The 22,309-nt window shown below is 39.0% G+C and overlaps 1 protein-coding gene and 1 long non-coding RNA gene across 7 annotated transcripts in view; both read right to left on the minus strand.

Annotated features, from left to right (window-relative positions):
- The window catches only part of LOC121908293 (ephrin type-B receptor 1-B), a 163,018-nt gene extending 161,064 nt beyond the window's left edge, over positions 1–1,954 (minus strand). For all 4 annotated transcript variants that reach the window (XM_042428205.1, XM_042428202.1, XM_042428203.1 and 1 more), the window contains exon 1: positions 1,687–1,954. In XM_042428205.1, the coding sequence (XP_042284139.1) occupies positions 1,687–1,747 (61 nt within the window). In that variant the 5' untranslated portion in view covers positions 1,748–1,954. The remainder of the gene's footprint in view (positions 1–1,686) is intronic.
- A 7,960-nt stretch (positions 1,955–9,914) lies between these two features.
- On the minus strand, positions 9,915–16,518 carry LOC121909234. Of its 3 annotated transcripts, none has more exons than XR_006099394.1 (4): positions 16,414–16,518; positions 14,471–14,607; positions 12,942–13,021; positions 9,915–10,019 (listed from the first exon to the last, which is right to left on the minus strand). It is a non-coding gene; the product is annotated as an uncharacterized LOC121909234 (long non-coding RNA). The 3 variants fall into 3 exon arrangements; XR_006099395.1 differs by having other exon boundaries at positions 9,915–10,016; positions 12,942–13,081; XR_006099393.1 differs by having other exon boundaries at positions 12,942–13,081.
- Positions 16,519–22,309: the final 5,791 nt, after the last annotated feature.

A 22,309-nucleotide genomic window follows, 5' to 3' on the forward strand; every position in this document is an offset into this window, starting at 1 on the left:
TCTGACACTTTGTGATTATCTGCTGACTTGGACTCATAATCAGATTAAGGGTGACAGGAGAGGCAGAGATAATGTGGTCAATGGCCCCACTCTCACTCTCACACACACCCAAACACAAAAAATGAAAGAGCAACAGATTGGAGTTCAGATCAGTGAAGATTTTAACCAGCCCATGGGACAACCTCCTTTCAATTAGCGACCCAAACAAGGAAATCACTTTCATCCTTGTTACCGGGGTAACCCAGAGGCCATCTCCCTGCCCATCTGTTTCTCTCTCATCCCATCTTTTAAAGGAGAAATCCCAAACCTCCCTCTCCTTGCAGGGAAATTTCACTCCTCCACTCATCTGTCTGAACTGACATATCTGCTGTCATTTCCCACTGGGTAAACATTTGAACCTCAAAATATCCAGCCTCACAGAGGTAGCAATTTGGGCCTGGGCTTGGTATCCATAACTGTGTTGAAATCTGATGAACGCAAACAAGAAAGCCACTGTCGAATTACAGAGCACAGCCGGAGCCAGGAGCAGTCCAGGAGCAGAGTTGAAAATGATTAAAGAAAGAAGCTGCATGTGAGAAAACTCATTTTATTTGTGCTTCTAATTTACTTATGCAAGCTTTAGCAAGTGGATACATGCAGCTACTGGTAAGCTGGTGTGTTGGTGTTCCTGCATATGTTTTATTGGCGAGAATGAGCAACCGTACAGTAAAATGAGAGGAGACACAACATATCCACGATGCTGCTGGGTTATCCATCCAGCAGCCAGTGACTGAGGCTCCAGCCCAGTATTCAGTCCCTGGGGTCCCACAGCGGAAATGAAAAACATGTTTAACTGAGAAGATATTAGCTACTAGTGGCACCACCGCTTGTCCCGATGACTGTGTGTGTGTGAGAGAGAAAAGAGGAAATAGGAGGAGATGCAGAAAGACAAAGACAGAAAGATGGGAATTATGATGGATGAAGGGAAAAAGGGGGGAAAGACAGACAATACAAACACAGTCTAAAAAAAAAGGGGGGGGGGAGAGACATCTGAGTGCTTTTTGAAGAGAAAATAGGAATTTACCCAATACAAAATTCGGGTTGCAAAGGAGAGTTTTCCAGTCAGTGCAATCTGAGCCGATACGTCTCACCACTTCAAATTGCCACAGAATGATGCTCAGGGGCTTGAGGTAGTAGTATTTTACCCAATTTTATGGGGAAAAAACGACGGGAATTCTTGGAGATGGGCACTTACAATGTAACATTCGTTTTCTACAGAGAAAAACTAATTGCTCTTGGGATATTGGAACCTAAAATAACAATTTATAAAGGAGACTCCTCCTGTCCTCTTGCACTCTTGACGTATAGAAGACAGAGGAGTGAGAAAAACTGATTTTTGCGTAAATGGCCACTGATAAACTATTATGAGCCATTAAAACACATTTAGATCAGAAAAAAGTATTGTTCTGCACATGGACCAAGTAACATCAGTGACAACCAGGAGAGCGAGGGGACTGAACGCTCCGAAATACAAGCATAACCACGGCAATCTGCTGCCATCCACGTGTATGACATCCCTGTATCCCTATGCCAGAGACGCAGCGCTGCCCAACAGAAAACGCTGCAATCATCCCCGGGGTACACAGAGCGTCTTGGAGAGGAGCATTCCCACATCTACAACAAGCATAATCCCAATTTCTAATTTACCTTCCATCGCAGAAGATGTGATGACCAGCACGCATAAAAGCGCAAGCAAATCCACTGTCATGGCAGAAGGGTAGTCTCCACAGCTTGTCCCCAAATAACCAACACGCACGGCGCGCGTCAAAGGAATCCCTCAGTTGTCAGAGCGGTACTCCAGCAGATAGCCTGTGTTGTGAGTCACATTTCAAGCCGTAGTAAACAATGTGTGACAATCAGTGCCGGGGAAGAGCGGAGTGTAGGGGCTGAGGGGTGCGAGGAGCAGGAGGGGGGAGAGGAGAAGTGGGGAGGGTGGGTGGGGGGGCACCCGACATTGCCTGCTCACAGCCCCATTAGAACGCCGGGGCCAATCACTGACTGGGAGCTGAAACTCACGAACCAATCGGCAGCCCGCCGCTCCTCCTACCTCGCATTGTCAAAACACAAAACTTTTCCTTGACCTATTTGAAACGGTGTCCGCTTCACTGAAGGGAAATAGCGTCACCAGTCGGGTGGTTGCAGCTACTGCATCCCAAGTAAACATCAAGCCCGGTTATACCCCCCATGGGAGACGATCTAAACGGTTGTATACTTTGTTCAGTGGTCTGTCAGCTTATGTTTCATAATAATGCTGCTGTTGAACATCTATCAGGCTCTGTGATGTCCCATATGGCTGTGCTCACTACCTAAGCTGAAAGTATTGGCTACAATGAGGTATTATCTTCACTTAGGATATAAGATAAATCACAGGGGATGTTTTGTACAATTAATATTCGAAAAAGATAGTTGAGCCAGGTTTTTTATTCTATTTTCATTACTATATAACAGCGTGGCTGTTTGCCAACTCTCCCACCGCACCCTTCCACTTAACACTACACATTTTTTAAATTTACTGAAACAGCCTTATACGTGGTCTGGCACCCTCACTCCTCCATTATACTTGCACAAGTGCAAACCCCATTTGCAATGAAAATGTTCTTTAATAGCTTTGGCAAATCCAACTGCACCTCCTAATGATATTAAACAGGCGTTGCACATCAGCTCCCTGCTTTTGCCCCCGTCAGCCCTTTGTGTGCATGTGTCCTGCAACAGATGGTACACACAATGGGCTTTTTCCCGCAGGGACACAGAGGACCAGGGTCTGTCTCAACAGAGGAAGGGGACATTTGCCCTGTAGCCCAGAACCGCACACCTGTCTTGGGCTAGATATGTCCCCCAAGTGCCTGAAGCTGAAGAACTGGGATGGAGTTGTTAATCTACAGCCTGAGTAGACCTGGTTTTACCTGGGGCCACTGGATGGCCTAATACTTCAGTGCTGTCTCCTCACAGCACACTGGCCCAGATACTTTTTACCTGCTTTACTTTTCATGAACTTAATGAATGAGTTGTAACAGTAGAGTTTTCAAAATATTGTGTAACTTTTATTAAAGATGGCATAAATACAGTCTGTCCAGCTGTTTTTCCATGAAGGCTGAGCTGTTTGCACCGCCTCTATCTTTTGTGCCCCTTTGCGATTCAACTCCTAACCTTTGCAATGACAAAAATCAAACACATCGTAAATGAAAAGTGACTCACACTTAATAAATGGTAGTTCCGACTGTGGCAAAGGCCAGCAGATGAACTGGGGCAGACACACTGAGCCAGTGCTTCAGGAGCATCAGGCAGCGGTTTCTAACTTGGGAAAGCAATTGATGAGAGCATTTGTCATTTTTAATGGTGTGGTGAAAAGTGGCGCTATAGTGTGACATGGCCCAGCGCAGCATGGCCCCTGGTGCTGGCTGCTATGTAGGCCTATGATAGCCACCTGGCCTTATTTTTCATCAGACCAGCCATCATCACCTATGACTCTACAGGTCTTCTCCAAATACAGGAGCAGCACAGACCAATCTGTCCCTGTTTGCTGTCCACGCCCTAGGGGGGGAAGGAAGGAAGGAAGAGTATGAGGGGAGGTAGGAACAATAGTGCTGCTGCTGTAGCACATCCTCCCTTACAATGCACACACAGACAAACGCACACATACAATAACATGTGTGTGCAGTTTCTCACCCACACAGCACTCTGATAATGATCCACACAAAGCCACACAAGCACTTGCCTACTTCAGCTCGAGAGCCTCAGTCCAATACCAATACTGAGCCCAAACACATTGTAGAGAGCCTCTCATTCTCTCTGTGGCCTGATTTTTTATGTGTGGTTAAACCTGTGAGTGCAACATCACAGTTCTGTTTTCATTTCTTCATTCTGAGACCAGATTCAAGACAAAATAACCTCTCAAAGTGTGGTATTGTCTGAGAAGTTTGATCAAAAATTTTTTTTTATCCTCTGCATTTTGTGAGCTCACCCCAAATTTATTGTGCTTTTGACCTGTAAACATCCAACCAGCATCTGCCTCTCCGTGACCAATGCACCATGACCTTTATATTTCTCCTCTCTGTCTCCTGTTTCCTGACTCCCATTTGGTTGCTGGAAAAAAATCACTGTTGTTCTGTTGGAGTCAGACAGGAAGTACAAAATGGCATGTAGCTCGCATTTTATACTGACAACAATATTAAAAACAACAAGAGCGCACCCGCAGTAAAGACCTAGGATGAGAAAGTGAAGAACATTTCATAAAGACAGCAATGTTTACTCAGGCACACTCATTATTTAGATTTGTGATGCAGGCGTGCATAAGAGAGGTATAGTTGATGTCAAGAGGGCATACACACACCAAAAAGAGCTTGATGATTATAACAATGCAGAATGAGAAAGGCAGAAATAGACATATGAAAAAAGGAGAGAGATGTTTTCCAGAGACCACAGAAGCCAGGAAGGTTTGTCTGGTGATGAATATGAATGCATGAAAATGAAATGCCTAAGTCAATATGGAGATAGTGCAGGGACCCAGGTGACAGAAGAGTGCAGTGCTACACCCACCCTGGGGGGATAGACTGGTTATTAGGCTGGGCTTTAGCTTCATCCATCTTCAGGAGTCTAGGCGCTGGCCATTGACAATATGAGTACAGAGCCAGCACTGAATACAGATGTGCTCTGGACCAGTGTTCCCCAAATAGAGGGTCAGGACTCACTAGTGAGTCCCAGCCACAGTTGTACTTTCTGGGTCACAGCTCAAGAGAGATGATGGAAAATAGGTTCATTGTGGTGGACGCATGAGGTTGGTTGAATTTGCCCTAAAATGTATTCTTTAACGGCTGCACAGGCAAAGGCCAGTCTGTTTGGAGCTACATTGCAGAGTACAAACCTTTTCCAATTTTCTTTTTTGGACTAGAAACGTACATGTAACTGTGAAAAATTATCACTGTCTACCAGGTGGTTGCAAAATCAGCATTCAACCAGACCTCTGTAAAAAGTCTAATGTTTAGAGCTATGCCGGTGATGAAAACTCGTACGAGAAATAAGATGTTTTTTTGAGTTTCATGAGTAGAACGGCTGTGTGACAGTAGGTCGGACAGGGAGACAGGGCCGGAGCTAAATACAGCACTCTCATTAATCTGCCAATGATGCCAAGACCGATGGTACCTGTCCCCTGCTATCAGCACACAGACACTTCAGAGACATTCATCACACTTTTCTGACACAGAGCGACACACACACACACATAAAAAGGCACAACTATAGACATGGAAACAGGCACACAAACAGATATTAGAATACCTGTACGCACTTACAGAGTAGACTGCATGTTTACTTTTTTGTGTGGGAAAGATAGAGAGGGAGAAGATGCTATATTTCTCCTTGTAGAGATGCAGTGAAATTATTTGTTTTAAGTACTGCAGTTTGATTAATAAGTCGTTATCTCCCATTAATTCTATTCAAGATTCAAGCTCTTAAGTTACCATTAATCACAACAACACAATGAGGAGATTCTGCTCAGCATCGAATGAGTAAGAGCATCATTATAGCTTGCTCTTCGTCAAGTGTGTACGTCTGTGTGTGTGTGTGTGTGTGTGAGGGAGAGAGAGAGAGAAAAGATTGACTGAGTGAATGCCTGTGCAAGAGGCTATGTTCTGGATTTACTCTTTTGCGTGTGTGCACACTCAAACACGCATGTCTGGTGCAGGGGACTCAGACATAGAATGATGGATAATAGATGAGTGCATCCCCTTCTTCAGTCACTCCATGTTCTGTCAGCTGCCATAGGGTTTTCTGTTGCAGACAACGTTCTGGTAGCAGACACCAGATCCATCTCCCAAAACGTTCCACCAACTGAAAAAACAATGTTGAAAACACACAATACACAAAATCCAACATGAGCCATAATCATCCATGGACCCTATAACAATTCACTGCTTAATTATTTTCCTTGATGGCCATGGTGATTAGGATGTATTTGCTCGCTCATGATTAGGGATCTCTAATCACTGATGAGGTTAATAGGGTTCCTATTCTTTCACCTACATTGTTGCAGCATTTAAGAAAGTTTCCCATTAACAGTGTGGCCTCAGCCTCCTTCAGTGTTATACACCTTTCAATTTATGCACCAACCTTTTCCACCTCCTTCAAAAGAGGTTCCTTGACAACAACAACATTTGACACATAGTAAATTGTTTTTTGTATCCCTGAATATGTTGCCATGAGCTGGTCGACTGGAGAGGCTCATAAAGTAGTTTTCTGGCTAGAAAGGCAACATTTAGAAGGTGGACTTGTTAATGAGGAAAAACAAAACTAGACTGACAGCTCATCACTTTATGTCAGCTCCCAGTGACAGCCAGTCCCACTCATTCTCATCTAGTTGTTTGTTTCGCAGGGACACCATCAAAATGCATCCCCCCTTCTTCTCTGACCTGTCTTTTTCTCCCCTCCCTGGCCCGTGACAGATAGTTCAGTACAATCTATCAACCTCAGTCTGCCGTCAGAGCTAGTGCTTCGTAGAGCCACGTGTGGACAGGACGCACACACAACAGCCCCATCCCTGAGTCCGTCACGCTAAATGGGATAAACATCTGGCGGTGGAGAGAGGGAGAAAAACGTAGGTCAAATCAATCTGCCCTTTGTCTGCTATACACTGATCCTCTGTCATAGGCTGACCTCTGCAAAACCCAGCAAATGAAACTCCAGTGCTGGATTTGAATACAAAGAGTGCAACACTTCAGTCTAGCTTGAACATAGTGGATGAGAGTACCTACTGATAGATGGACTCAATGGTGGTGCCAGTGGGTGTTGGAATGGGTGTGACAAGAGGGAAAATAGGATTCATCTTAATTATTATAATACCATAGCTTCCATAAAAACTATAAACCATTTTAATCGTATAAATATAAGTCTTCTCATTATTGTAATACATTTTACCTTCTTTTATTGATGTACTAACATTTCTTTCTCACTACTGTAACATAATACCTATTACATTGAATTTATGACATTAACAAGAGGGCAAAAATGTAATCATTGACCCTGTTTCATAATAATTTCAAATATAACGACGCACATTTAAATATGTAGCCATTAACTTTGTGGTTATTACCGAGGGAACAACAGGTATGGAAGTTGTCTTTTGTGATAACTCCAAATCCGTCATAATTAGTCTGAATGTAGGAATCCTAAAATTCTGAGAAAACAACATGGGGATACACATTAGTAACAGTGGAGGTTGTTGTGCGGTGCAAGTTGAAACCCCTTTTACTCCAGGCCCAAGTGTGTCTGTCTCTTTAACTGTAATTAATTTCATTATGTGAGACTGATTCAATTTAATTAAAGTTCTGTTTGTTTTGCTCTGCGATTTTGCATAGTCTTTTCTTCTTAATTGCTCTGCCAGCTGAGTGTTGTATCTTGTGATTGCATTTTGTGTTTTTGAATTTGTTGTTGTGATTCGCTATTCCATATTTTTATTTTATTTTATTTTATTTTTTTCCAATTTGTGACTTTATTCTGCACCACAAGGTCACACAAGTCTAATTAAAAAAGATGCACCTTGGTTCCTATTATACTGCATTCACGTGGAAAAATGCACATGTAGTCAGACACAAACACAGCGTGTACAAAAAAAATTCACAGACACACACTTTGACATAATGACACAGGATGTGATGATGATTATGACAGCAAAGAAGAACAAAAGGATTCATAAAAAGATGCACAAGCTATAAATAAATGTCATAACAGTGATGCTCAAAGCTTTGTGCTTGAAGCATTGACTTGGCCATGGGACAACAATGCACTTGGACATTTATTATTTAGATAATTACCTAATTTAACACATGCACACACCCACACAACAGTCAAGCAGTCATGCGCACATGCAAATAAACAATAGCGCCAATTTAACACATTGACCTTCTGATATTAACATTGACCTTTGAAAGCAATCTTTTCTCCCAGCATGCATCATCAGATCAATAAACATTGCTGCCAGGTGATGCTCGGAGCATTATCAGTCTGTTCCAGGCTCAGCGATAGGGCGCACACACATTCATACACACACAAAAATGCAACGAAGCCCATGTCAAATCCTAAATGTCAAAACCACATGTGCTGCACCCAGGATGTGTGTTGTATTAGTAAGTACCATTGTAATACACACTCTCAAAACACACTATCACTCAGCATTGACTTGTTGACCGTTACTAATTGTTAATCAGTGTTTTGTGTTATGTGGATGGATGCATTGAGCACAAGTGAGAAAAGCAATTAACAGTTCAAATCCCATCTCTCTCACTCTATTACTCCTTTTCTGCATTTTTCTGTCTGCTTTTTTTTCTCTTATTTTGCCCTCTCATTTTTAGTCTGCACCCCATACCGCATAAATGCAGGGGGCTCAGCCGTCTCTCTCTTCTTGGTTCAATCTCCTTATCCAATCAGAAGCAGACCCCATTACCACACAGTTTCCTAGTCAATGATTTCTCATTTAGGCCACATTCCCCAGATCCTCAGCTCATTGAGGGCTTGATGGATGACCTGTCGAATATGCATATGTGTATGTGAGCGTGTGCGCATGTGCATGTGTATGTGTGTGTGTGTGTGTGTGTGTGTGTGTGTGAGAAGAGGGGCTCACCAGTCCCATGTGATGACACAAAACAGGTGGAATGAGAAACTAGATTTTAAGAGTGTTGGGTCAGAGTCCTAAAAAGTTTTAATATTCCCCAGTGACAGCATCTTTATTAAATACATTTTTTTGGTAAGAAATAAATTGTTCAAATGCTACAGAGTGATGGTAGCATGTTTTAAATGATCTACTTTCTAAAATATGTTTAATCCCCATACAATGAATTATCTTATACAGAACTCTCCTGATGAAGAGATCATGTTTTTTGATTGCTACAATATAATGACTGCATCAGCGTCATCTAGCCTATCCATCAATTCATTCCCACTATAGGGTTGGAGTGGCAACATGGTGAGTATTACACAAAAAGCATTACATAACTTTCTCCAGTTCATCATGGGGAATCTCTACTGTTTTATAGATTTCCTGTGAAAAGAAGTAGTTCCACTGTTTCCAGGGATTGACCCAAAAGTTTTGTCTCTATTCCATACTACATACTCATTTTAAGCAGATTTTCAGTATGTAGTATGTGTTCACACCACAAAAGTGACAAAACTGATTATACTTAAAAAAAAAAGTCAGAAAAGCCGTCGATATAAAATACAGTATTCTCCCACAATGCCTTTGAGAGAGATGGAGGAGCTACTCACAGCTGGAGAAAAATTAATGAACTGTGGATGGTGCTGAGACAGTTTGAGGATTTCTTGGAAAACCAAAAAAAATAAAAAAATAAAGACAGAAATCTTTTGCTTTCTTTTCATGTGGTTTGTCAGTGGTATTCCAACGTCGCAGTTTGATTGATGCCTGTCAGCGCTCACATTTAATCATTTGCTGCTTAAATGATTTATTGTGGCCAACACTAACAGTGTAAACAGTAGCATGGAATTGTGACGCAGTTAGGGATTACTGTACTCTCAAAATTGAGTACACTTAATCTTGGCATGTTGTTAGACACAATTCCAAAATCATATCAATTTTCCTCCCAGAATAATCATCCCGAGAGTCATCATCAGTCATCACAAAATCATCCTTTCCTGGAGCACTGCAAAATACCAGAAGGGTCCCTGTAACTAGTGTCTATTAATACCAATGTGAAAGGAAATTGATCTCTACTGTGTGTGCTGGATGGCATGAAGACGGCAGGGTGAATATCAGTTTCCCAGTTCACTATGATACTTTATCAAACTCTGTTGAAATTACACAAATCATTTAATCACACAATAATGCTTTAGGCCCCCCCACAACATGACAACTGAGAAGGTCAGGGGTCAGAGATTATTTATTGATTGTTTCAGGTCACAGAAGATGGGTAAAGTCCCGTGGGTTGCTCAAATGTCAGCTGGATTCATGAAGTGTCATCAGGAATCGGTCCAAGCTGCTGGAGAAGTATGTCAACACTGTAACATTTGTGTTAATTACATATTTGTGTTGCTTTTTTTTCTTTGTGTACACAGCATGAGATGCTCTCTCACTTTCCAGCTCTGGGTGAAAACATCCTGTGTTGCCACACAACACTTGATTTCTGCTGTGTGCTCATGTGGTGAGGCCACAGCTCCCCCTAGTTATCAAAATATGCCACTGCAGTTAGACATGGCTGCAATTATTAAGACGCATACTTTTTGTGTTAGTAGTTAAGAAAATCAAAAGCTGATGCTCAAGGAACCCAAAATTCTTCATTTGGATTTATTTAATATTTGCAGGAAGAACAACAAAGGTTTCCTGGCAAAGGTTTTCTTTTTTGTGTGTGTGGCCGTGTTGGTGGTTGCACAACTTCAGTTTTCACTTTTCGAATTTTTTTTTTTTTTTATGTAAATGCAGTTTGCTAATGTTTAAGACCATACAGAAACTTTTTTTTACTGAGAAATCCATTTTACAGTAATACCTTATGAATTTGGAAAGAAAATTATCTTTGATTGTGTCATCTGTATTGCCTCTGTGGGGTGACGTGTTTTAAGGAATTTGTTTTCTTTGTAATCACTTTTTCTTTGTTTACTTAATGATCTTGTCATGTAAAAGAAAAGTGTTGTCAATTTTTTTTTTCTCCATAGCCTGACACAAGTTTTCACAAGTGTCAGAAGTATCATGAAGGAGAATAATTAATCCATGCTCTAAATTTAATAATTAGTGCGCATGAATGAATTACTAATTTATGTTTTTAATTTAATATTGCTTTTGGGCTGAGGCACTCACTTTGAGGCTCTCTCTCTCCCACCCAAACAAATCTGACGCCAAATAAAAGAAAGACAGTCCTTAATGATGAATATCATATCCAGATGTTCTGGAGAAACATCAATACTGATGTTCTCTTTGTTGCCCACAACTATTTGGATTCTCTAATTTAAGTTTATTACACCTGTCGCATCACACAGCAGCAGGGTGGTATGACAATCTCATACCACCATAGTTAAGCAGTAACCTAATGAATTAATTCATTAAATCACTGCTTTACAATGATACACAGAATTGTGCAAAGTTACTAAGGAATGAGTCAGAAACAACATAATAACTGGTGAGTCATTAACAAGTAGGCCTACTTTTTTAATAACTCTTAAACAAGGAATATAGAGTAGATAATGATGAGTTTCAAAAGAACACAGTGGGAGATGCTATTTTAATGAATCATTAGGTAATAAATATCTGTGAATTTCTGTCTTTATGAGTTGTTTATGATTAACTCTGATCCAGACACATCGAGTGGCTTTTTTAATAACAAGTCTATCTATATGACACATACAGACTTATTATAACAAATATAGCCTACATTCGCTTTTAATGCACTCATGTAAAATGCAAAGTGTGTTTCAGAAAAAATATTTTAAAACAAGAGTATCCTTGTGTTTAATATAGTTGTTTGGATTTGTGTGGAGAAATTATAACATGTTACAAAACACAAGACCTAAAGTGATTATATCATGTATGACATATGTTGGAAGATATTATTATAATCTGCAGTTCTGCTGCAGATTACTTTTATTTTTCAAGTATAAAGTACACAGTCTACGGTTTAGTATACAGTCTATGGTACAGTCTATCAGTTCACTTTTCAAGTAGAAAGTATACAGTCAATGGTATAAAAGGGAAAAGGTTTGTCTGACCATGTCATATGGCAAAGTGCATTTTGCAGTCTTATGACTGTTGTCCTTTTTGACGAAATATAGAATCTTCCTCTGGATTAAAACCATCCTTAAAAAATATAGTCAGTTACAACCTAGACCCCAACAGAGAGACATCTATGGAAAAAGAGAACCAACTGCTGAAAAGTTACTAAACTCCAATAAAGCTACTGTATCTGAGTTTAGCTGGCATGGAGAAAAGTGACAACTCAAGAGATGAGGTAAGATTTTCCAAGTAAGAGACACTTTAATGCAAACTTAGTCAGTGCCACACTGATTTAGGACAGCTTCGTTTCATTTCTTTATCTCTTGTTTAAGTTTCAACAAAGACAATTACTGTAAATAATTTTCTATACAGGGGATGCATTTTCATTAATACACAACATTAGTAGCCTGATTGCCACTTCATTTCCTCAGTTGTGTTGCCGTAGTATGCATGGCTTGTGTTTTCATGGATCCTTCTCAGGGATTGTCAGGGATATTTCTCTTTACTACTGAGTGATGGCTTAAGTGAAACATAGAAACAAAATTTTAGTGAACTTTGACTTACTGGAACAATTCCTGAGTGTATTATACAGTTTTAGTTAAAATAATGAAGGAGAGTAATTTCATTTAGATGGTGGTTGCCTGGTTGATGAATGTACTGAATTTTGAAACATGCAGTACATGTTTTGAGAGAGAGTTATAGGTTTTCCTGGTCAAATGAAGTGCTGTGCTGTACAGTAAAATTTCATTTCACTATTACATTTAATGTTTTGAGAAATTTACAAGGAGAAATAATTAATTGATGAATGAAACTGTTTCATAAAAATAATTTAATTGTTATTGTTAAGTCTTTAGACAAAATGTATCTATCTTGTTTATATTAAGCTTCAAATTTGTCTTTCAAATTTCTTACTGTAGCCTGGACATTAGTATTTGTGTAAAAATAAAAGTCATTATTTGTGTCTGATACATAAGAAAAGGAGTGTTTGGACTTGATTAAAGCTGTGAAAGACTGAATTTGGTTAGACACCTGTGATTAATTGAAGATAGATTAGTGTGTTTATGAAAAAGTTGCTTTACAGCATTCTTTAGAGGCAAATGGAATTGGCTACAGTTTGTTCAACTGTGTGAATAGATATTAAGGTGAAAAACCTCCTGTCTTTCAATGTGTATCCAAAGTTATGATGGGACAGTTTTTTTACCTGTTTTACCTGTCACATTTGACAGAGGTGGAAGTCCACTCTTTGAAGGACAGGCTTGGCTTCCAGAAGATGGAGCAGTTCTGGGAGACAAAGTATTACCAGGTAACTGCATACTGGAAGGAGGAGAACACCAGGAAAGCCTGGAAGAAGGAAAGCACTGAGGTGGAATGTTCCTTCAACAAAACCCTGTTTGACTTCATCGCAGAGTGGGAAAGCCCTTGAAAAGGATGATCTAATCTCTGTAATCACTGAAAATAAGAAGGTTCATGTAGAAACCATGGTAAAGCTGAGCCTACAGGAAATAGAGATTAACCAGATTGAGACAGAGTGGCAAGAAAAATATAAAGCTCTGTAAGACTCTCTCAGTCTGGAGCTAGCAAAGAAGGAGGCAAGCTGGAAGAGAGGGCAGGGAGAAATCAAAAAATGGAAGAGGAGTGGCGAAGTTATTCCAAATTGAGGAGAAGATCAAGCTCTTGACCCAGCAAAATATTGAGCTTTAGGTATGCTACATTAGCTGATCATTTTGATTTGATTTGCTTCAGATTCGCATTTAGATCTTGGAAGAGAAATGCAATATATCATGTCTCTGTGTTTTCAGGAGCTTTCTGGAAAAAACTGATAAAGAGAAGGCAGAACTGAAAAAAGATGAAATGAAGGCAAAGAGGGAGTTTGAAAAGAGGCTGAAGAAGTGGTGGAAAGAGAAGGAGGAGAAGGAAAAGAAAGAGAAGGAGCAACTGAAAGAAAGAAAAAGAGGAAAGGTTAAAGAAAGAGAAGAAGGAGAGGAAGGAGAGAGAGAAGAGAGAAAAGAAAGAAGAGAAGAAGAGGGAGGAGTAACTTCTATCCCCCTCCCTCCCTACCAACCCCTTCAACCCTCCCAACATCCCTACGACAATACCCCCCCCCCCCCCACCCCCCCCACCCCCCACCCCCATTACCCCCTTAACAATAAAGTAACATTAAAAATTACACATATTCTGTAAGATCTCAAATATCAGAATATGTTTTATGCTACAGTAATTCTCGTGGACTCAAATGACTGATCTGATGACTGCACAGACTTTTGGGTTTTATTGAGCAATACTGCAACAATAAGCTTACAAGTACATGTAATGGTAATAGAGAAGGGTGACTGGCAGTCTTTTTAAGGGAAGCAGGGTTAGAAATGTAAGACTCAACAATTGGAGCATCTCTGCATCCTTCAGACGTCCATTAAGAAGAGAAATTGGTGGTACTGAGATAAAAGGGTGTCTCCTATTCATAATATCTAGAGACTAGAGATCACTTCTGTAGTTCAGCGATTTCCATAAAAAGAGAATCTTCCACCAGGCTTGGCAGGCAAAGTGGAATTAAAGGCTCAGCTCACTGGCATGTGCTTCTTCTCAGGTTGAATTTAATAGTGAGTCTTTCTGACCCTGCCCCTCCATGGAACAAAATAACTTTAATATTCTAACATTTCACCCAGTATTCAAGATTATTTTATGAACATAGAATCAGAGCTGTTTTTTCTTATATCATGGTGTGTGTCTTACCTCTTCTTCTTCAGGTCTTTGGGGGACAGGCTACGCAGGTTACACAATCTGGACTTCACAATGATTGGCATCTGACCCTGCAGGGGCTGTTTGATAGTGCCTGTGGGAGCTCCACTGACTGACCAGCTGACATCTGCCTGAAATTATGCAAAACTTAACTAATGAAAGAAATGTAAATGTGTTTTGTAGTTTAGTGTCTTTGTTGGTCACTCCTTTAGTTGGCCACTTCTTTGTTTGCACAGGTCAAATGAAAGTTATAATGGAGAGAAGAAAAGATAAGTAAAACAAGAATTAGAAAAAAGAATTATTTAATCAGAACTAAAATTTAGATAACCAGCCTTTAATATTATTACAGACGATTGGTTTTCAAACATTTTTTCAGTGAACGTTATTACAGTAATTAATATTTTATGCCAAAGTTTGGACACATGCTTAGATCACCAAAGATTAAACATTTAAATGGAAATAAAACTGACACTGGAGCAGCAAAATATGTCTGTTCGTCTCAAAGCCTGCAAACCGGCCAAATGATTAAATGAGATTTGATTTCTTTTCTTATGTGCTTTTCTACCATCTTTAGCCTGTGTGTAATTGTCACATTCATCGTCATGTGACAAATATTTTCTTGTTATTTTCCAGTTACCCAATTTCTTCAGTAATTTTCTATTGTATCTTCACTGGAACTAGACCTAATCTTTGTCCTCAAATTGTAACATCCATTTTAACTGTATTTTTCTTAAAAAGTTGAGCTATAATTTTTAATGAAATTATGTTTGCAGATGTGTAGCTCTGATGGTGTTTAGCTGATAAGATTAAATTATTCCACTGATAAGAAAAAATAACAACCCTTTCAGCCATTAAAGAATTAAAGATCTCAGTAAATATCCATATCATGCTATTGTCATTGTTATGTTGCATTATATATCAAACCAATTATTACATATATTATGGAAAAATATGTTTTATTCCTGTAGAGATTTGTTTACATTTAAATGATGATCATATATAAATGATGCACCTGGAGACAAAACATAGTAACCATGGAATCATCCATTAGATGTGCTATCACTTATATTATGGGGGTGTCTATATTAATGATTATATCCATTTATTATATTAATATAGTATTCATGCTTTGTTTTAATGTGTCTGCAATCATTTTGTAGACTATAAAGAATGTCTTTGTCTGTGTATGACTGATTATCTAGAAAAATAATAATTTCCCAAATTGGTCATTTACTTCCTCAAACCAACCAGAACTCTTCTCCATAAAAGCTGTATGTGCATAAATTGCTAAACCTATATTTCATTCCAATTCAGCAACTCTAGTCAAATAAAATGGTATAGATACAGTGGGAATGCAAAACATTTTTCAAAATCTGAGCTAAAATAACAAAGAAAAGTAATTTATTTGTCTCTTTCAAGCTTGTAGGAGTATGTACAGTATTCATCATTTGTCCTAAATAATATACAAATTAAGTTGTACAAAGGAACTGTACTTGAAACCTTTTTGAATTTCACTGTTATAATGCTATAATGAGAGATTTCAAGTGTGATTTTATTGTGCATGTAAGGCTTTAACTACTGTGTTATTATCTAATCTTGTGGCTTCAGTCTCAGTAGTCACTTTCCCGTTAATTTTGGCCCATGACTGGAAAAGCTGGGCTCTCATGAAAACAGATGTTCACCTAACTTGATGGATCATGCGACAACACATAGATGTTTGCATCTTACTATCAGTGGTTTTAAAAATTCTTAGACTGGTGATAGGTTGATAATATGACCCTCTGGTTTATTCATCAAAGCCAATGTTTCATCCACACAGGTGTTTTCACTTACTGATCAAACGCCTTGTCAGGACTGTGTGGATCTGTATAGAGCAGGGTTGGTTAGACCGTCTGACTCTCGTATTGTGTCAATTCTGTTGAGGTGGAATAACTTACATCTTTAGGATTTTTTTGGCCTGTGATCACAGCAAACTACCAGGACAATTCCACCCATCTCCAACTTCTGATGACGCAGTCATAGGATTTAAGAGACCACATGATTTTGTTCCACAGGGACAGAGCAACAGCCCCTATGGTTCACTCACAGGTGTTTTCACTTGTTGCATAATTATACCTCTTCTCAGGACTGTGTAGATGTATAGTGCCTGTGGATTATTAACTACTACTTCTGTTAGGGTGGGAGTCATGAAATTTACTACTGAAAATTATATACCAGTGTCTCAAATAACGGTGTTGAGACATACCACGTCATTAAGGCAACACACACACAACTAGTGTCAACACAAACTGAACATTTATCGCAGGACTGCATTTCCTCACATCAGCCTTTACATGTTTCTGTTTTTCTGCTCACTCAGTATATTGTAGAATCGAGAATGACCTGATAATTGATGAACTGTTAATAAGTACTTCCTGAATAACTCTGAATTGAAGACTTTATAGTAGATAATGATGAGTTATCAGAGAACAGACTAGGGGATACTGTAATAATGAATCATCGGTCAGTTCATGAATATCTGTGAATCTACAGACTTACCACTTTATTCATGAATAGTTCCTGATTAACTCTGAATCAACCAGTGAGCAGCACAAACTTAGTAACAGCTCATCAATTACTAATTATTTAGTTATAAAGTGTTTTCTAAAGTGATACATCATACTGAGTAATTACTAAGTGGCCCATCATCACTTCATTATCTTACTGTACCGTTACCTACCCTTTTTGTGCCCCCTGAAGTATAGTGATATATCATACAGTTACCAAGTACTCCCTCCTTACTTCATGATTATCTTACCATTATTTACCCTTTTGGGCCCCCCAAAGTAAAATAAACCATCACCCCAAAAAACTAACAAGTAACTTCTGATTTTTTACTGAGGGATTCCCAATTAGTTCAGAGACAGAATTAAATCCTTTTAACATCATATTTAGAGCACACAGTCACGTCCACATGTCATACACTATATAATTAGATGAGATGCTAAGCTAACTTGTAAACACATAATGGTAAAAACAAATATTTCTTAAGTATGATTGGAAGATAAGAACATTCAATACTAAAAGCTCATTCTCCACAGTGATACCATGGGCAGCTGCTGGTTCTTCAGTCAGTCCTCCCTCCTTGATTTCACCGACTTCATTTCTTAAGTGGCATCAGCTCTCAACAACATTCACAAATGGAATTGTGACTGTAAACTATGGACGTGGCTGTAAATAATGCAGGATTTAAAATAATTAAATAATTCTAACAATTATATAATAGTGTATATGCGGTCTGAACATGATGATTAAAATACTTGTTGAGAATAATCTGTCTCTGAGGGATTAGTGGGCTCTGCTGTGTTGCGGGTATTCCTCTTCTTATACTACTAGTATTCCAAAATAGAGGAAGAACAAATAGTTGTTCTGTTTATCTCTGTGTTCTGGCCAGCTCCAGACATAAGGACTTGAATGAAATGTTACCCAAAAATGATAATGATTTTGCATTGTCACTAGATAGAAACCTCCATTACCCATCTGTCAGTACAAAAGGTTACTTTTAGTTATTGCATGTGTATTCTGTGTGAGTATGAGTGTCTGTTTTGTATGATATTGTGTTCCTGTACAAATGTATTTCCACCAGCCAATGTATTGTGTATGTACTGATTTAGCTTTGGCCTTTGACCTACTATACATCTACTTTTTTAGAGTCCTGTAATTAAGAACAGAGGCACAGTAGGAGTCAACTATCCAAAAATACAGCCATCCACTGCCAGAAAACCTCTATCTGACATGGTCATATTGACTCCTACTGGTGACAAAGGCGAACAGAAACCATCCTCAGGTGCATAGTTGTGTATTTCACTTCCATAGGCAACAGTCCTGACTCTCAAACCCAGTTAAACAAAACAAACATTTTTAAATTTTAAAATCTATGATTTCTATGTCTTGTAATGTGTTCTGGCTGCAATGCTTTAAAAAAGAATTTCTGATCAGACATTGCTTGGAGGTTTGCAAAGATTTAGAATTTTTGTTTTTGTTTTACCACAATCTTTGATTGGACCTTTGGAGCTTTGCAGTGCGATCTGACAGCAATCTAAAGATAGAAATGAGCAGCTCAAAACAAACCAAACCAACATGTGTCCTGAACTAACAGGATCAAGAAGCCTAATTGTGTGCATGCCGAAAAAATGTAGCCAGACAATTAATACATACATTATTACATCTTTTACATTGCAAACATTACACCATGTGGACATGTCTGCCTACATTAAAGTAGGCAGTCATTAACCTGTTTATTGGAGGTATTTCTAAAAGTTTCTAGTTTTAAACTCTGCAAAAGCATTGACATTAGTATGTTGTGCATCATGATTTACAGTAAATGGTAATCATCAATACAGTATTGTCAAATATTAAATGATAATTATGTTAGAAACACACAGGGGCAAATGTAATTTCATTTTGAAAGTAAGTAAGTTGTAAGTATCACATGATTTCACTTGAAGAAAATTGTGATCTGCCACCACCGTCTATTATACAGTATTATCCAGTATCTCGGTCTTGGGTACTCAGATTACTTTGAATAATTAACACCAAGCTTAAAAACATTGCTTCACAAACCTTCTCTGCTTATGTCAGTTCTGCTGACCACACCAAGCTTCACTACTGGGTGGACTAACACATCCTGACACTTCTAGTTGAATCTTGAATCACAAGAGCTTTAGCTGGTATTACTGTATGTTATTCTTTATAGTAAATTGAACAAATACTGTAAGTACGACAACATATTCCACCAGACTTGCCACTTTACGGGTGGTAGACATTGGATGCTAAAAAAAAAAATTGCAAACAAAATAAATGGATCCTAACAAAATAATTGTTGTCATAGAAGTTGTAATTTATGCCTTAAAGATAGTTTTGTCTGGTCAAGTTTGATGTCTCTCCACACATACATACTACATCCTTATAACCGTAACGTCTATCTCAACTCTTTTTCATCTGTCTCATTTTACCTTATAATGTAATGAAACCCTTTTTCCACTAGGTGGCAGTATGTGCATTTGCACCGTGTAACCTGAGGTATAATTTTTCAGTATGAGGTTTTTGTAGTTTGACCCATCTCACATTCAGTCATCTGACAGAGGCAATGATCTGCAGCCCTTGATCTCGAATATAAGTACTGATGTAAAATTATATAACAACTCAGACAGCTTGATATCAGAGAGGATGAGAGAGAGAAACACAGAGGGAGCGGGAGGCTTTAGTTCAATTACAGAGCAGATCAAAGAGAGAAAAAGGTGAGAGAATATGTCTAATAAGCCAAATGGCAAAAGAGCACAGTGCGGATTTGCAGCCATGTAGGGAAATCTAGCTGGAGAACAGACTGCCACTGAGTATTTTTGGCTGAAATTCCAGACTTGACACTGATGTAAAAAATTACAGGGGATCTATCTCTTTTTGAATCTTTGGCATTTTGATGTGAAAACTTGCACACATTCTTTGTGTAATCCAAATTCAAATAGATGGGATAAAGCAGCTAAGACTATATGATAACTACTCCAAATACTGTGTTTATTTGATCAAACATTCACTTACTGTAACATAGAGTTAAAAGATTTGGTAGGTTTAATGTGGCACCTGCTGCTGAGGAGAGAATAAGATAGAAAGCCAATTTTCTCCACTACTCCACAGATTACATTTGAATTAATCCAGCTACCCAATTAGATGCTGAAATGGAAATCTATTCAGAAATGTATTATATGTCATTAGTCTGTTTTCATTGCATTACATGTCTGAAAATAACATATGTTAATGGGTTTCATAAGAGCACAATCCTGGTAGCATGTTACTGTAAGATGTCATGGGGCCTGAAGATAAAGGCAGTTCAGGGTGAACTGAGCTGAAGAGATTTTATTGACAAGTGTTTTGCCCTGTTGAATTGATATTTCAAATACAGAGACCATGTAAGGGCTGTGAAGCAGTCGCTCATAAAAGTGCTTCAAACCAAAGGACAAGCTGAAAGCCAAAAGGCTGGGAATAACTTTGTGTATGTGTGCAGTTGTGAGTAAGAAAGAAGGCGAAAAGCTTCAGACACAATCGATAGCTGAGAATGTGAATGTGTCTGCATGCATGTGTGTACAGCAGCAGGGAGAACTGTAGAAAAATGACTAATAATTTCAGCTAAATTGAATATACCAGACTCACTTATTTTACATTTGTCTTACAGCAGAGAAGCAAATGCATGCTATCAGTGAGTAGAAATGCATTAAGTATGAGATTGATTTTTTTTTTTTTAAGTGAGCTGGGATTGCTAAATTTATTTGGGCACAGTTTGAGTTTGTCTTTGGATTCCTGTGTTGTGACATCAAACAGACACTGGTGTGAACAAGATCAGACTGGTGACCCTACAAGGATAGACTCGGTGCATTTTGGCAGTCTGGCTGGGTGGCACTTGAGATTTATTGTGACACACTTTAATATTCGTAATCTTAGTTAAATATTTCTGCCCTGACGTGACTTCAAGTCGCCTTTTCTCCCAGCATTTTTGGCATCTGTAACCTAACAACAGACATGGAAACACTGCTGCCACTGTTGCACTATGTATATATATGTAGCGTGGCATTTCAATATCCCATAGGATCATGGTCAAGTACATCTTGTTAAAACTATCCTGAGGGGGGTGATCATTTCATTGTCTACACAGAGCACACAGAAATAAGACAAAGCGCCTAGTGTGCTCTGAACATGTGGCAGTTTTTCCTGAGTGGCAACACCAGATAGCAGCTGTCACCTCTGACATCATCACTGGGGTGAACTGGCCCTTTCTTGGTGGCAGTGTGCCCCGGTTTGCTCTGGTAAACAACGTGGGCAGACTCAAGTAAAGCAGAGACTTCCTTTCTTAAAAAAAAAAAAAAAAAAAAAATAGAGATACAGTGGATCTGCATGTTAGTTGTGTGAGTTAAATAGTTTGTGATGTGAGTATAAAACAATGTCATATGGGTTTTAATTCTTTTTTCGCATTTTCTTTGTCAAACACACACACACACACACACACACACACACCAACTAAAACACACCACCATTAAAGAAACTGGACACGGGCATTTTGAAAATCTTACAATGTATATAATTGACACAAGATTTCAGGTACAACAGCAAATGAGACATTTGTATTTTTCAACCTCTTTCTGGCATCTATCTTCACCATAAGCACAAACTCTCCATAGATTTCTGTTAACATTAAAACCAAAGTAAATAAAAGCAAGAAAATGAAAAGTACTTTTTTTTTTCCTCATAAATTGGCACCTTTCAGAAATGCCTTCCATGTTCAACTCAGTGTAGAATATAAAGCTGTCTTTAAACAGTTATCAGGATAATCAGCTTTGCATTTTGCCACCTAGTGAATGAGGGAGGGATCGAGGTGCGCTAGACTAACCTTTCTCCTGCTTCCTCTCACACTTAGGGGCTTTTTGTTTACACTGTTTCACCACAGTTGAACAGGAGACATCTTGCTGGGCCGTATCTATCTGCATACACACATCCCCAATCAATAGTCGTTTCTGGAAGGTGTTGACTTGCGTATTGATCGAACATCTTGTGATGTCTTTGTGCAGACAATGCCATTTATTGGCCTCATAAAAGTGCAGGTTTTATAAAAGGGAGGGGGACTTTGGGCAACAAATTAATGAGATCAAAAGGTGAAGGAGGAGAGAAGGGGGTGTGGGGTTGGGGGGGGTTGTGTGTGTGGTGGGTGGGTGGGTGGGGGAGGGGTGAGGGTGGGGGGGGGGGTGTGCAAATTTCAGCCGATGACATTGTGAGGCAGTCATTGAAACTGAAGATGTGAGTCTAAAG

The sequence above is a fragment of the Thunnus maccoyii genome, chromosome 12, assembly GCF_910596095.1.
Source record: "Thunnus maccoyii chromosome 12, fThuMac1.1, whole genome shotgun sequence".
Lineage (NCBI taxonomy): Eukaryota > Metazoa > Chordata > Actinopteri > Scombriformes > Scombridae > Thunnus > Thunnus maccoyii.